The 17,209-nt window shown below is 43.1% G+C and overlaps 1 protein-coding gene across 1 annotated transcript in view; it reads right to left on the bottom strand.

Annotated features, from left to right (window-relative positions):
- Nucleotides 1-987: 987 nt before the first annotated feature.
- The window catches only part of LOC121921707 (rap1 GTPase-activating protein 1-like), a 69,506-nt gene continuing 53,284 nt past the window's right edge, over nucleotides 988-17,209 (bottom strand). The window contains 6 exon segments of the mRNA XM_042450162.1: nucleotides 988-1,709; nucleotides 6,491-6,559; nucleotides 6,688-6,773; nucleotides 12,868-12,970; nucleotides 13,087-13,213; nucleotides 13,463-13,564. Coding sequence (XP_042306096.1) covers nucleotides 6,536-6,559; nucleotides 6,688-6,773; nucleotides 12,868-12,970; nucleotides 13,087-13,213; nucleotides 13,463-13,564 — 442 coding nt within the window. The 3' untranslated portion in view covers nucleotides 988-1,709; nucleotides 6,491-6,535.

Here is a 17,209-nt window from a genome sequence, read left to right as displayed (position 1 = left end):
GTGTGGAAGGAATGAAGCAATTCCTTGTTATGGTACAATCAAGGTAACCTAGGCCCAGGCGCTTTGTAGCATGGCGAAGGCAATTTTAGGGTTCGGGAGCACGCAACAAACGCATGCTCCCAAACCCTAATATGTACGGACCCCGGTATGATGGTGGCCTCCCAACCATACTGGGGCTGCCATGGTACCGCGACCAGGCATTGCAGGCAGGAAGTGGGATCATGGTGGCGCCTCTTCCTGCTTCCAGTGTCGCAAGAAAGAAGCCAATCTGGGTGGCTCTTTTTTTTTGTGGCGCGTTTGTGCTGCAGCATAGGGATGCTGCAGCACAGACATGGCAAAAACGGACAGCAAGGAGCTGTCCATCTGTACTGCGCCTTAGTAATGCCTTAGTTATTGGAGAAAGGAATGCAGTTGTAATTATTATTAATCCTTTCTGAGCTCAGGCTGCCTAGTACATTGACTCTCATTTGTGAATGGTAGATGTCAGCTCATTTGTACTTATGTCAGGGACAAGCATTGTAAAATCAGCCAGAGGTCTTTTGTAAATATGAAGGCCATATTAAAGCATGAGACACATTGTTATAATTTGGCAAGAGGGAGGAGAAAGGGAGTAATATCTGGGCCTGGAGCAGTCTCCTCTGGGATCATGTTTTTTGTAACCAATATGCTGGGCTCCATAGCCAGGAATCTTTACTATACACAACAAGCTCCTAAAAACCTACTTCAGCAGGTCTTGATGAACATAATCCACTTCTAATTGCACAAAAGAAAGCCCCACTGAATCCCAATGGGCTGACTGGCAGAAAAATGAATATAAGATGGCAGCCTAAATATCTTAGCTGACTCACTGCAGAACAGATGCCATGCAGTCTTCACTACTCTACAACAAGGTTAAGAACAACAATAAGATAATATGGTCCAAAACCTGTATCTTCATCCTAGAAGATTCTGACAAGAACTCTAGACAAACAAGAATGAAGTTCAGTGTATTTGTCATAGTAAACTTTTATTGCAAGCCCAAGACACCACAGACACAACAAGCATGGAGCACAGGGGTCACACATTTACATGTTCTTGATGGCACAGACACTTGGGAAAAGTGATGGTGGTTTCATGAAATGCCAAACAAAGACCTTGAACATCCCCTGAGTTGTGAAACAAATACAAGCCCCTCCCCTTATCACACTTGTGTACTTTGGTACAAATGTGTCCTACCTGTGTTGCATAATACACAACTCATTTGCTGCTTACAAACTAGGTGTAATCCTTTAATATGTTGGAACCATTTTTTGCTCCTAAATTTTTGAGGCCAGCACAATGAAGAACAGGTGCAGAATGCTGCCTTCTTGAGAAGGCCCTGTGGGACACGCCAGGTCCTTCCAAGTGCATCTTGAATGCTTAATTTTAGCGGTGATAGGAACAAACAGAAAAAAGCACTCCCCTCGTTTGCTTCTGGAATTATGGTAGATGGGAGACTTCCTCTATAGACTTAAGTTGGTTCTGCCCTCCTGAGATTGTCAAACTGGAATGACACATATGGATGAGCAAATGCCACATTGGGACTGTGTGGTTGGCTTCCTTACTGTCTGTGGTGAAGCTTTCATTGAATGAAGCGGAAGGTCCGGATCAGATTAGACATTTCTGGTAATCCAGCAAAATCTCCAAACTTCAGGGTGAATTACTGTGAGGTCTTACTTCAGCAGCAAGTCCTACAAATGAAAAGAAGGGGAAATAGTCAACTGTGATAATAGAAAGCTGGGAGAAGATGCAGTCACTAGACCTTGATAGAATGTTTTCTTCCTACCCTTCAGCTCAGCATTTAGATGAACAAAGAGGTGCAGTCAACAAGTGTGCAGACAGGATGCTGTGACAGACTTGGATTTTCAGAACCATTTGGTACACACACCAAAGACTGACTAGCTCAGGGATAAAAAGGGAGATCCTTTTATGGGCTGATGCATAATAATAGGACATGGAGCAGCATAGACTAGGAATAAATGGACAATAGTGCTCATACATTACATGTACAAAAGCACCTGAAACAGGACTGAAGCTTTTTAACATTCAAAAGTGATTGGAAGCAGAGGTGATAGAACCCACCAAGATTATGAACCGATCCTGAAGCAAGCAGAACACCAAGATGGGAAAGTCTTTCTTCCTGGCAGTCATGTCCTAATCAACCTGCACTTTATTTGTAAATTTGTGACTGGGAGAAGGAGCGATGTGGCCACCTTGCAGTGAGCCCTGTCTCTGTGAGCCAGCTGCCTGGAACTCCCTTCCCCATATGGCAGTCTATCCCATCCTTTTCTGCCCCTCTGAATTGGGCTCTCAGAAGCCACATGCTCTTCCTTAGTAGCCCTGAGATGCCCCAAGTGCCTCTTTTTGAATTCCAGAGGCAGGCTGCAGACCTGTTGCATGGTCCATGGAGGCAAGGGGTCTACAGGCCTCCTGTGGTTGTCCCTGGTGGTCAGCTCAGGATGGACTGGGTGTAGAGTAATTATGTATGTCACCTGCAATGCCTGAGGCAATAGCCTCTCGCTACCAGTTACTGGAGAACATAAGAGGGAGGGAGCTGCATAGCTCATGTCCTACTTCTGTCCTTCCCAACCCTTTGGAGTGTAACAGTTTTCAGCCAAGAGGGCTGGAGAGAAATCTCTCTCTCTCTCTCTAATGACTCCCTCTGAGAGCCAGGAGGGAGCAAGCCACAACCAACCCCAACTGTTTGGAGGAATAGTTCAGCCAATCACGAGAGGACAGTGATTGCCCCCCCCCCCCCCCCCCGGCATTCTCAGGCTCAGGGGAAAGCACAGTGGCTGCAGTGCTGGAGAGAGCAGGGAGTGAGGGATCTTGGCTGGCTTGCCAATTGCCTTGGATTTCCAGTAAGACATAAGTTTTCAGGCACACAAAGGCAATACTTGATCATGGCTTGATGTTTGGGCTTCAGGTGTGCCTGAGAGTGACATTTGGATTTCTGAATTCCTGAGCTTTGGCAGAGTGCCCCAAGCTACCTCTCAGGGTCGTTGTTGTACTGTGAGGTGGACCATTTGGGTTGTGTGATGTGAATGTGATGTCCTGAGTGTGTGTGGTGTGTGTGTGTTAGTGATTAAATATGCCTCTGAGCATGGGCAGAGCACCTGGTCAGTTGGCATCCCTGCTGCCCTGTCTTCCAAGAATTTTGTTTTGTGGCTCTCTTTTTCGTTCTCTTCCTTGCCATCCCATCGCAGAAATAATCCAGTTTGGCACTGCTTCTAACTGCAAGGCTCCCTGCAATGATGGGATTCTGGGCACAACAACCCACAAGCCCAGAATTTCATGCATGGAGCCCTGGCTGGTGCGTAAAGCAGAGTGTCTCAACATGTCACAACAAACTACAATCCCAGGATTTGACCAGGGAATTGCCTCCACGCTTCCAGATCACAGCCCCAGAGATGAGTCTACACGGATATCAGTGTAGCCAGTTTAAGTCCACTTCTTCAGCTGCATTTTGTTGTATGATAATAATATGGTGATGATGATAGAGAGAGAGAGAGTCTTGTAGCACCTTTGAGACTCACAGAAGAAAGAAAAGTTGGCAGCACATTGAAGCTTTCTAGACTTAAGCGTACTTCCTCAGATGCATGGGAATTGTAGTTCATTGTGGCACAGAGCTCTTTCTCACAAAACTACCAATTCCCAGGGTTCCCTAGCATGAGCCAGGGCAGTTAAAGCAGTCTCAAACTGGATTATTCTGCAGTGTTGCTTGGACCCAACTCAGGCTGCATCTTCACTCCAGACTCCAGAGACAATTCCCAGGATTCCCTCACTGGCCAGGGCACCTAAAGTGGTCTTGAACTGGTTTATTTCTGCAGTGTGTCTTGGACCTAACTCAGGCTGCATCTTCACTCCAGAGACAATCCAGTTCATACCATTTTTACTGCCATGGCCCAGTGCTATGATATCCTGGGAATTGTAGTTTGTTGTCACACCAGAGTTTGCTGAGGAGAGAAGGTTAAATGTCTCCGAAAAATAGAATTCCCAGGATTCCCTAGCACTGAGCCATGGCAATTAAAAGGGTGTCAAACTGGATTTATTTCTGCAGTGCGGTTGCATCTGAACACATTTCTATTTGGCACAAAGCTTCCTGAGCCCCCTTCATGTCAAAATAAATATCTTAAAAGGACTGAAACATTCTTTGTTTGGTTCAATGGTGATTTTGAGAGTTGAATAAAGTTACAATTATTTTTATTCAATTATGTTATGTTTGTTTGCAAAAACTCCGCCATTTTAACATTATGGGAATTTTCTGGGAATTGTGGCTGAATATTCCGTGTGATGTGGGGGGATTCAGCGGGTTTTGGACAAACAATTCCGGGAATTATCTCCAAGGCTTGTTGGCAACACTGCATCTGGGTGACCACTGTTGGCACAGAATAGACTTGGCTGGTCTTTGGTCTGTTCCACCAGGGTTGTTCTTATGTTCTTAAATATCAGTTGTAGCAGTGGTTCCCAAACTTTGATCTGCCAGGTGTTTTGGACTTCTCCTCCCAGAATTCCTGACTGTTGGTCAAGTTGGCTAGGGCTCTGGGAGTTGAGGTCCAACACACCTGGAGGACCAAAGTGTGGGAATCATTGTTCTGGCAAATACTCCTGCATCAAGACAGACACAGAACTATAACAGGTAGCACAGTCACCAGAGAGCCAGTAGTCCACATACAGATTTATAACAGACATATGCAATGGTGTCCGCTTAATGGGATGAGACAGGAAAGCTTTATTGATGTTAAGTCTTGTATGAAGTGACACTACATGGGGAAATGGTCCAGTTAAGATCTTTGTGACTTTTTTTCACCATTTTGAAAGACTGCTCCAGCCTGCGAAAAGAAGTCTTTTCCCATCAGAAGGAGAGGGATATCATGTATTCCAATAGGACTGGGCTTGAGATAAGGACACCCTATTTAACCTGTGTAGATTCAGCCATAGGTGTTTATCACACAGGATGGATCCTGTACAGAAACTTGATTTAAAGTGAAAAAAACTTTTAGTGGGTTGTTTTTAACACGACATTCGGGGTTAACCCAAACAGAAATTAGAATAACCCACAAAAGCAGGTAGTTTTTTAGATGACGTTTGCATCAGTGAGCAATAACATGACATTAATCCGAATGCAAAGTTGACAAAAACCTTCCTTTTAACTTTTGGGAACTTCCTGAAAGTAAAAAAGGAATGTATTTTGTCAACTTTGCATTCAGATTAATGTTGCACTATTTTTCACTGACGCCAATGCACCTGAAAAACAACCTGCAAAAGCAGGTGTTTTGCGGATTTCAGAATCCCATTTCTGCACTGGATTTAATAAATTTGTCTCTGTGTGATAAAGTCCATAGAGACAGAGGAGCTGTAATAGTGATAGGACAGTCAGCTGGGAAGAGGTTACTGTGTGATCTAAATGTGTCTTAATAAATTTCCACTTGTTTATTATTTTTTACAACTCTGTCATGCTGTTTCTGCCAAGTTTTGGCAGTGAGTCTGGTCATGCTTCCCATAGTAAACCCACAACAACACACCCACTGGTCCACATCAGAGGAAATCCATCATAGGACACTTTGGAAGACTGACCACCAGATTACAAGGCTGGGTTTGACTTTTTTTGTGCTATCTGAACCCAGTGACATTCAGAGGGTAAGAAACTATGAAAGATGTAGGATTAAGAAATGGCGTCTCCTATGGTCTCCAAAAAGCTTCAGGCTTATGCAACTGGAAGAAGTGGCCAACCGGAATCAGGTACAGTACTGCTAACTAACAACTGTAGTGCTCCTCTGAACTACGAAGCTGGAACAACAGCCTCACATCTGTTGAGCTTTTAAGAAGCTTTATTTGCTTCTGCACAAGACTAGACAAAACATGAGTCTTGTCTCAGATCAGGCAGTGTTCACAGCATAAGTAGTTTGTCACCTGGAAATTGAGCTATAAAGATGTTAGCATGGCTGAAAGAGCTGCAAAATATCGTTTGAAAGAATCCATAAATCCTAACTTTCTAATCCACACTTTCTGAGTACGCCAAAACTAACCAAGGATGCACACTCAGTAATGCAAGAGGCCAAAAGCAAGAGACAGACAGAAAACACACATAAAAGACAGCCAATGAGTACAGAGATTATGCAGCGGAATAATAAAGCTACAGCAACACAGGGAGATGGGCAGTAGAAAGGCCACCATACAAAACAAGAGAGTACTGGAAAGTTATCCATGAGACTCGCAGTGGCTATTAGCTGGATCAAAAAGTTTTTATGAGAAAATCAGGTTGAAAAGCAGTTGTTTGTGGGACATTTTTCAAAACTGCTGCGAAGGGCCAAGGAAAAGAAGCCTTGGGAAATGCTTTGGGATTGGAAACAGTTCAATAAATTTATCCGCAGGTATTTATAGGGTAGCAAAGAGCCTACTCTGTTTCCATCAGTTTTTGCCCACATGCCCTTTTCCCTGAGTACTGAGGCTCTTCCAAGATGGAGTTTACCTGTGAAATACCCAGCATGCATTGAGACCCCCTCCAGCGATGACATCACACACAGCACAAAATGGAAGCCTGTGGAACAAGGAAGGGGCAATTTCTTTAACAATCTTCCCTTTGCCCCTAGTTTGCTATATTATCAAGAACCCATATGTCAACCTCCCTGCTTCCTTAATGTAACGGGGGAAAAAGTTTGCACATACTGGACTATAACGTTGAGCGTCCACTTTGCTGCCCTTTCCCTTCTCCATGGAGCCTGACGCATTGCTAGAAGGGAGCAGCTGAGTTACTGAAAGGAACCAAAAACAACAACAGGTTAGATTGTGGGTACTAAAATTAGTTCTTTACTCACTCAAGCATTTCACAGAGAAAAATACCAACACTTATGTACTTGTTAACATGCTGCACCCAGAGATCATTGCTCACTTGGAGATTAGCGCACCAGCTTTCATTCCAGCACTGGGGATGTAAACTCACAGGGACAGATCGTATCGCACAGTTCCTTCCCTGGGCAATACTCATGCTGCATCCAATCTGGGCTTTTCCTGGACTTTTTAAAGAATGGGATTTTCCAGTTCTTTAAAAGGTCAGGGAGAAGCCCAGACCAGGTACGAGATGAGTACTGCCCGGGGACAGAGCTCCGCAATACAATCCGTTCCTGTGAGTTTACATCCCATGCCTAGCATGGGAATTAAAGCCAGTGTGCTTATCTCCATTGTTCGGCCTATGGCACTAAAACATCAATGGTGACCAGAAGATCTTGATGGGATCTCTGTCATTTGGTAGGGTAGGTAGAAGATAGAAGCAAGACATTGTCAAGACAATCAGTATTCAAAGACATAGCTGTGTTGGGCTGGAAAATCATTATGCAAAGGGGTTTTGAAGCATCTTTGAGACTAACTGAAAGAAGTTGGTAACATGAGTTTTCGTAGACTTGAGCCTACTTCCTGAGATGTATGGGTTAGAGTGCAACATCCAGGGACAGACCTATATAGCAGTCTGTGTGTGGGAATGTCCATGTGGACTCTCCACTCCACCCCATGCATCTGAGGAAGTAGGCTCAAGTCAACGAAAGCTCACGCTACCAACTTTCAATTAGTCTCAAAGATGCTACAAGGTCCCTTTGCATACTTATTTTCCAAGCTAACCATGGCTCTTATCTTTGAATTCTGTTGTTAAGACAATGAAAGGAAGGTGACCCAACTGGCCAGTGGTGCTAGCCTCCTTGTTGGAAGGCCATGGAAAGGAAGCTTCAGAAGAAGCCAATGAGGGAGTGAAATGAGAAGGGGCCATTAGAAAGTTCACACCAGATGACAAAAAATGTTCCTATGTCTAAGAAGCCTGGGGGAGACACCAAACTGTTGGTCTATGAGGACATCCATCTTTACCTCCCACTGGACATTCAATACCAAATTAAAAAGAAATCCTTCCAGACCACTAAAGACAGGCTGACCACTAGATGAAGTGATCCTGAAATTTATTTTCCCTTAAGAAAAATAATAGGGAGGAGAAGCCTTTGAGCAATTAACAGGATATACAACCTCCAACTTTTGAAAAATTGTTCATTTGAAGATTAAGCCATTACTTGGGAGTCTTCTTTCAACCCTGCTCCAGATGTTATTAAAACCACTGGGTCAAATGGTTCAGTACCTTAGTAATACTAAATACTTCTGAGAGATCTGGACGATTTAAACGTAACACTGCACATCCATCTCTGAGAACAGGTTATCCCATCAGGGCAACCAAGGAGGTTTAAACTGACTACTAGTCTAAAATCTATCTAAATAACCAGCTTCACTGAAAAATACCTGAAGAGGACACATGAAAATATAGCATCTTGATACAGGATGACAGTTACTCAAATCATTGGAATAGACAATCGGTTTTGGCAAGAGGAGTTTCACTACAGAATCTTTTAAGGCTGCAAGGACCACACAGACAAAACATTGACCACCTCTGTCCTAACAGTATTGATCAGCTAGGACTGGCAGTGATCAGTCTTAGCTGATTTGTGTCTGTTCTCTACAAAAAAAAAAAAAAAATACTAACCATACCAATTTACTAGATAGGACTCTGACAAAACCATAGCTACATCCCCCTCTAGTTCCACACAACCTGCAGTGGATGGGATCTGAGGGACTTCATCTACAGCAGTTGTTCCCAACCTGTGGGTCAGGACCCCTTTGGGGGTTGAATGACCCTTTCATGGGGGTCGCCTAAGACCATTGGAAAACACCTATTTAATTACAATTATGAAGTAGCAACGAAAATAATTTCATGGGTTTGGGTCACCACAACATGAGGAACTGTATTAAAGGGTCGCGGCATTAGGAAGGTTGGGAACCTCTGATCTACAGTGTTTGCTAAACTGATCACAGCAATCCAGCTCTAGTTTCACCAACTACTCTTGTAGGTTAAAAGTGGCTCATCATTCTGGAAAGCTCCACTGTCTGATAAGGTGCATGCCTTAGTTGCATCCCATCTTGATTACTGCAATATGCTCTACATGGATCTGCCTGGCTTAGAAACTCCAGGTGACCCAAAGAGCAGCAACCAAGGTGTGAACTGGGACCCACTACAGGGCACATACAACTCCCCTTCTGCAACATCTGCACTGCCTGTCAGTCCATTTCTGGGCACAATTCAAAGTGCTGATTTTGCACATAAAGCCCTATACGGCTTGAGTCCAGGTTATTTGAAGGACTTTATCTCCCTGCAAAAACCCATTAGGGTTTTAAGATAACCTAGAGAGGCTGCCTTCTATGTCCCACCACCTTCTTAGGCTCATTTTGGTGGGAACAAGAGGGACTGCCTTCTTGGTGGCTGCTCCCAGACTTTGGAACTATATCCACAGAGAGGTCAGGATGGCCACATCCTTGCTGTCTTTCAGGCAACAAGTTAAAACATTTTTGTGCTATCAGGCCTTCACAAACAGTTGAAGTTTTAAGATTAAGTATAAAACTTTATTTTTTATTGTTTTAATGTATTTTAGTATTTTAATATGTATTGTTTTTAAACATTTTAGTCTTTTAATTACATTTTATTCATTTAATAAATTATGTTTTAATATTGTACCAGTTTAATTCTATTTTAATGTTCACTTTTGTATGTTTTTAATTGTACTATTCATTTAATTTGTAAACCATTTTGTGTCTCAATTTTGGAGAAAAGGGGTCTATAAAAATAACAATAACAATAACATACAGAAACAAATATTTTTTGGATAGAGATTCATTCTTTCTTTCTGACTTTCTCTTGCTCTGTCTCTCATAATGCTAGAACACTAGATCAATCAAAGAAATTAATAGGCTATTGATTTAGAAAAGGTTTCTTCACATTATGTATAAGTCATGTGTGGAATCAGCTACCACAGGATATGGTAATATCATTTACTTTAAGACCACACTGAACAATACATAAATGATAAATAAGATCATGCATTCATATATTTTTTAAAAAAATAGTTATTCCACAAGGTCCTGACCTAGTCAAACTAGATCAGACCAGGTCCATTAGAGGCCAGGGACGTAGCTAGGATTTTAGGAAGGGGGGGGGGGTCCAGACTAAGTGCCACCATTATAATGGGGCTTGGGTGTGGCGGTGCAGCAGCACACACCATTCATTTTTCTAAGGGAAGGGGGGGTCCAGACCCCAAGACCCCCCCCCCTTGGCTATGTCCCTGAAGAGGCCCTTCCTTTTGCACATTTTCTCCATGGGCCATACATTCCCTCTTGGAGAACATGTGGCACAGGATGATTTTTGGCAGGAGTATGGATAAAGAATGTCCCCATCTCCCCACCATGTGCATTGCAGCCCTGATCCAAGTTTGAGGCTGCTGGTTGTAGAATATTATTTGTTTGTTTTTGTTTGTTTGTTTGTTAAAATAGATGCACTTAATTTCTCATCTGGTTTGGTCCCCAATGGCCTTAAAAGCAAATTCATGAAGAATTATACCATTAACAGCTATCAGGTTATGGTCCTGAAACAAAATGTAGAAGGCTTCTGCTCTGGGTTCCAGTCACTCTGTTCCAATTCTCCTACCCACAAGCCATGATATGTTGGATTTTTAAAAAAATTATTTTTACTGCATTTAGTTCCTTAACATTTCCTACCAACTGAGCATGCTCAGCCCTCTTTGGGCTGTTTTCTTGGGGCATGGAGGGACTCCTCACCATTTTGTAGTTTTGCGGTGGTGTGTGAATACACTTGTGCTCAGTCCCAGCTACATCAATATCTTTGATTGCTCATAGAATCATAGAGTTGGAAGAGATCCCAAGGGCCATCCAGTCCAACCCCTGCCATGGAGGAACTCACAAACAAAGCATCTCTGACAGATGGTGTGGTGACTTGGGGGCCTTTCCCTGGAGCCCTTGGCGCCCTGTGCGTGGCCCTTTACTCCCAGGGAGTCCCCTCTTGTCACACTTTCCCTTCTAGGATCTCCTAGATCTCCATTCTTGCTCCCTGTTGAGCAGAATGAGACCCCTGGAGGTCCTATAGTCGCGCTGCCACCACCCAGTGAATCAATTCCTCCCCACACATACACTGGGACTTGTGAGGGATAGAAAGAGAGATCTAGTTTCCTTTCTTGCTCACCCAGAGCAATCAGTAGCCGAGTCTAGGCACGTGTATAGGAGTAAGAGAGATAGCAGATGCTTTTTAAGAAAGAAGTTTATTTTAAAAAGGGATAGAATAGGATAGAAAGAATTTATAACACTCTTGCAAAGCCCCTTTGCCCTTGCAGGTCAAAGAACATAGTTACAGAGTTCATTCCAGACAAGCCATTGTTGAAAATAACAAAAGGCCTAAACGCACTAGCCAACACATTCCTAACTACTCACGGCAGATGGGATTTGTAGTCCTTTTGAGTTCCTGGATGCAGGGAGGGCCCCCTGGCCTCTCGACCTGCATTCCCTTGAGTCTGTGTCTCCCAGACTCAAAGAGACAGCATCTGGTTCCTCCCTCAGGAAAGGATCCAGGGAGAGACAAAGGAGTGCATGGCTGCACAAGCCTTTTTAAGACTTCCCATAGAAAGTTCTTGAATCTCGCGGTCTTACTCTCTGATTGGTCAGTTAGACCTTACATCAGCTATGATGTCACAGCTCATTAGCATGTGATATCATCTCTCATTAGCATGTTCCTCCTCCCAAATTAACCCTTTGTAGTTCAGGAGAAGTTCCCAGATGACTGGAGACCCAGTCATCACAGATGGCCATCCAGCCTCTGTTTAAAGACCTCCAAGGAAGGAGACTCCACTACACTCCGAGGGAGTATGTTCCACTGTCGAACAGCTCTCACTGTCAGGAAATTCCATCTAATGCTGAACGGGATTCTCTTTTCCTGTAGCTGTTCTGTGTTCTGATCTCTGGAGCAGCAGAAAACAAGCTTGCTTCATCCTCAATGTGACAACCCTTCAATGCTTAGAGGCAGCTGTCACTTCTATACCAAGGGATATTTAAGAATAGATTCTTAAATAAAGAATAGATTCTTAAATAAAGAATAGATTCTCAGATTACCTAGCCCTTTTATATCTGTTCATTCTTTATCCCCATTTTCCAGGAACTCATTTTTATTTTTATTGTCACTTTTAGACAGCCAATATTGCATGGTCTCTGGCCATTGGCCTGTTTAGGGGCACTTCTCACTCTCAGGGATTTTTCCTCAATGTGTGTGTATGTGCATATATTGCACCCCTGCAAACCTCTGCTGATAACTCCTTGTTGCATATGTATAATGCCACTTTGGGTAAATTTGATTTGGAAATAGAGAGAAATGCATGGTTAAACGTAATTTCCAGGTTCAGAGAGAATATTTTCCTAAATACCAGAATGTGTCAGAAAGTAGAATCAGAGATAACAGATAATACTCATTTATTTACTTAATTCAAACATATAATAGAGAAACCAGAGCCAAAGTATGAAATCAGAGTTTGCCAAACAGGCACCCTCCAGATGTGTTTGACTATAATTCCCTTTACTCAAAGCCACAACAGACTATGGGTATATTGACTGCAGATGATGGAAGTTGTAGTGATCTGGAGTGTGTCAGATTGTGGGAAACTGAACTAAGCTGTGATGTTACTTCCAACTACAAGGCAAGGCAGATCTCAAGACTCTCCTAAAGGATTCAACCTTGGACTAGTCCTGTCCCCTGGGGCATCCTGAAGGATACTGAGCATCCTTATGTCTAGCTAGAAAACCTATAGTCATGTACACATTATGTGAATAGGCTTTTTTCTTCTTCTCCATAAGGGTACACTCCCTTTCAGTGTTATGTGGGACATTAGGGGCCAACCATGTCTCCATATACCAAGAATGATGATGCAGAAGTAGACCATTATTTCACCCTGCCCTAGAACCTGTGCAAGAACTCATTTCAGTCTTTACCTGGTGAGCTGGTACTGCTGGGTGTACAGACACTATCATCTAACCATGCACTCTGAACCAGAGAGTCCTGCTTCTGGGGACCTTCAAGGGAACACATCAACTCCTGCACAAGAGAAATGGGAAACAGGCCTTAGAGGGCACTTCCAGGGATGCTGCATCTGCTCAGATGGGATAGGTGAGTTACTCAAGTGAAAGGGATCTAAAAGACCCCACACTGACCGCCTCATTCTCCTCCTCCTCGGACGTCTCATGCTCTCTCACTCCGCTACAACAGCTGCTTCCATTGGATGAGGAACGGGACAGGGGCTGCATCACACAGTACCCTGATGTCTGACTGGACAGGGCTCTGCTGGAGGAACACAAGCCCCAAACCATCAGCCTCAAGAGCCTTTTTGCTTATCATAAACATTCATACTTGTGGCAAAAAGCTTACTATACAATAGAAAAGTCTTAAAGCCTGCCCATCTAGTTAGTTACAGATCACTACACTCAAGTCACCTCTGACTTCTCTGCCAGTATTTCAGGGTATGATACTTGGCCATGATGAAACCTTCTCAAGCTTCCTCCCCCCCAGGATCTTTTGTTCGCCGCTTACTTGAAATCTGGGGAGCTGGGACTGGAAGAGCCATCAGATTTGAGATCAAAGAAGGGTCCTGGACTTTCTGGTACCTTTGGTATTCTTTCAGCAATTTCTTTGCTGGAAGGGAAAGAAAGAATAGTTTACTATACAGAGTCAAGAGTCCTTTCATGAAAGGCAAATAACTTTAGAAAACACATGACTAAATTCTCCTCCAAGATGCACAAGAACAACATAGATTCTTCAAGGACTCACTGGATTGGAGACTGGGAGATCTTTCCCACAAGTGTCTGACTATTGATCACAGTAGCCATCAGCTTTTCTCTATAGCAGCTATTCTCTACATTATGCAACCCCCAGATGTCTTTGAATTGTGACTCCCAATATTCCTCACCATTAGCTATACTGGCAAAGGCAGCTGCGTCTTGAAGTTTACAAACATCTAAAGGGCTCCATGATTCCCATTCCTGGACAGCAAACACCCCATTTTCTATAATGAAGACATTTTCACATTTAAAGGCCCAAATGATCAATAGCAAACTAAAGTTCACCCATATTGAGGATGGGGGTGAGAATAGTAAGAGTGGAAACTAACCTTGGCCAGCCTGAAATGTTACAGATATCATTGCAGCTGCTGGGAAACTGCTAAGAACTATGGCTCCCTCTGCTCAATTGTGCAACATGGGCTGACTATGGGAAAGTAAATTGAATGCTCAATTGTTGTTTATTAAAAACTAACACCAAGTAGACACATACACTAAATGAAGTTATGGGAATCTCAATAATGTACATGTAGATTTTTAATCATCTGCAACATCACCTGCAAGCTTAAAATTTTGGAATCCTATCAATAAAGTTGTTCTTCATTGCTCCTGGTACAGACTGCTGGACTGTTCTGTTTTGGAGGGGAGGAAATTTCTCTGATCAAGGATAACAATCTTTCCACACAGATTCAGGGTCGAAACCCAGTCCACATACACTCAGGGTGGCCGTGGTGGGGGCTGATATCTCAGTTCTCCCCACTGCTTATAGCAGTCTAACAATCAGAAATAAAATGCAGATGAAGAATGTAGGCTTTGTACTCAAGCAGGGAAGAAGGTAAGCAACTCCCTCCTTCCATGCATATTCATGCACAGCACAGATTTGAAAACATTCAAGGAACACCTCATTTCATTTTTTAAATTTTTACCTCTCACAGTTCTAAGGAAAAAGAAATTCTCAAAGCAAAACTGAGCATGAGGTTTAAGAGACTGCAGTAGCTCCAGCTCTAGCCTGTGGCCTCCACTGTTACTACAGCATACAAAATCACCAAATAATTACAGACATGATGAGAGAGACACTTGAAGTGTCTCCTGACAGCATTCATCACTGCTTTGCAGCTTTGCCAGATATTGTCACATTTTACTAGCTTACCAGTAAACAAAAATAAAGCATGCCCCCCTACGCACACACAGTTGCTTTTTTCCTTGCAGAAGAGAGTTCATTCTGCATGCAGCTAATATAGTAAAATTAGAAAGAAAGGAAAACTACAACACATCCAATTGCAATCTCATATATACCTAGCTGGAAATAAGCCCAGGTTAATTCAGTTTCTGAGTAGACATGTGGTTGCATTGCAAGTAGTATCTTAAAATGTTTTCAGCACTCAGTGCTAACTACTGACTCAAGGTAGGTCACTCATCCAGGAGTTATCCCCACTGAAAGCAATGGAACTTACTTAAGAGTAGATATGTATGAGAGGCAAAAGAGGGTTATAAAAAGAATACATGTGGCAATGGGCTGTCACCTGGTAATTGGAAAGTTTGCATGGTGAGATTAATCAAAACTGACCAGTTATAAGGATTTAAAATAAACAACACCCGAGACAGAATCATGTGTCGTTCCTAAAACGTTTTTGTTCTCATTGCACACATTTTTCAATGCACTGTAAATTTTAATGTAAATGTTAAATCTTGTCAGCGAGATTTCAACTGCATGATATCAATATCTCTCACCAACACCTTTAAATAAATGCAGCTTTCTCTTTAGTGGAGCCTTCCTACCCCTTTACTGTCCATCTTATGCAATTTCATTATTGCTGATCTAACAAGGAATGTTCTGCTGCCTTTGGGACCCTTTGGCTTACAAATGGGTTTGGGACAGAAAGGGGGGGGGAGTAATGTTAGTGCACACTTACATTTTAAAACACAGAGAGGAAATCTCAAATCTGGGTTGACAACTCCATTCCCTCCAGTGATGGTGGGAGGAGAGGAGGAACAAGTAGCAGCTCCTGCATGCACCATGGGCAACTGCAATACCTCATTAACTGGGCAGGATATGGACTGGAGAAAAGGTCTTCGGAAGATGTGTTGGATGTCCATGCCCTATACTGGGTGCACCAGCTCCACCATCACTATCCCACTAGACCTGGGTTGTCTGCAGCCAAGGGGATAATCATGGGGAGAGGTGACATAAGCCATCCTCTGGAGTCCTAAGATTCAGAGAGAGAAGAGTCATAGGCCTGGTACAGACGGGCAAAAAGCGCCATCCTTGGGCCAAAATTAGGGTTCGGGAGCATGCAGGTACTGCACAATCCTGAACCATAGCACGCGGCAGTGGCAGCACCATTATGGCAGCCTCCTGTCCATGGGAGCTGCCATGATGACGCCATGTAGCATCCAGATATCACTTTCAGGAAGTGGCGTCATGGCAGCACCCATTCCTGTTTGTGACACTGCAAAAATGAAGCCACTCTAGGTAGCTTCTTTTTGGCAGCGTGTCAGTGCTGCAGCACCAACTCGGGGCAAAGATGGGCAGCGTGGAGCTGCCCATCTGTTGAGCCCCATAGTTCCATAGTTGTGGCTTACAACTCTTTTATCTTGGTGATTGGAAGTACTCTTTACTGATAGTGTTTTCTTGACCTTGAACTGGCTACGTTTGACACTGTTATATTCTTTGCTGGATTTGTCTATCTGGACTGACTTGCTGTAAAAACTTCTGTATCAGATGATTACCACTGTCTTGTTTCTCCCTTCATCTTGTTGGATAACTTGTGATTGACCTGGACTGGATCAACTACCCAACAGCTCTTGCACTCCAACCACCTAATCCTTGGGTCCCTTGATGACTAGAGCATAGGACAATTCATCTGTACACAGAATTGGGGTGGAGGAGCACCATCTATCTGATCCTTCACCTCTGCCAACTGAATGCCTTGTACTATTCCTGTTGGTATGGATATATACATACACATACACATGCATATAGTATGACAGCAGTCATGCTCTAGTGTAGAGGAAAACGGGATTTGAGACAGATTCAAGTCTAATAGAAGAGGCACAGAATGTTGTATGTGTGTGTGTATCTGTCTGTGCTTCTTCTATTAGACTTGCGTCTCAGTCTTAAATCTTTTTCTCATAATCATGCTGCTATCATTTTAAAAATTTCTGAAAATATGTTTGAACAGAGAAAATAGGAAGATAAATAAAACTGATACAGTGGGAAACAACATCTCTGTTGTACCACTTCAACTCTTTTATCCCTTGTCTTCCTATAACTTTTGAGGTTGTTTTGGCCAGTTTTCCCCTGAGTTTTCTTCCATGTTTACATGTAAAGTAGACTTTCATCTTCCGACAGGTTTCACCTGTCTTCTTCTATTTCCTCTAGGTTTGGTTTCCTAACAGATGATCACCGGTCTGGGAAAACATATGCTCTTACAAACACTTCTAGTTTTTCTTTTAAGTCACTAAGGAGCTAAGTGGAGAAACTCTAAAAACCTGCACAGCA

The sequence above is a fragment of the Sceloporus undulatus genome, chromosome 2 (assembly GCF_019175285.1).
Source record: "Sceloporus undulatus isolate JIND9_A2432 ecotype Alabama chromosome 2, SceUnd_v1.1, whole genome shotgun sequence".
NCBI classification, from domain to species: Eukaryota; Metazoa; Chordata; class Lepidosauria; order Squamata; family Phrynosomatidae; genus Sceloporus; species Sceloporus undulatus.
Note: the sequence above shows the minus strand (reverse complement) of the source record. Positions and strands in the feature narration are given on the sequence as shown.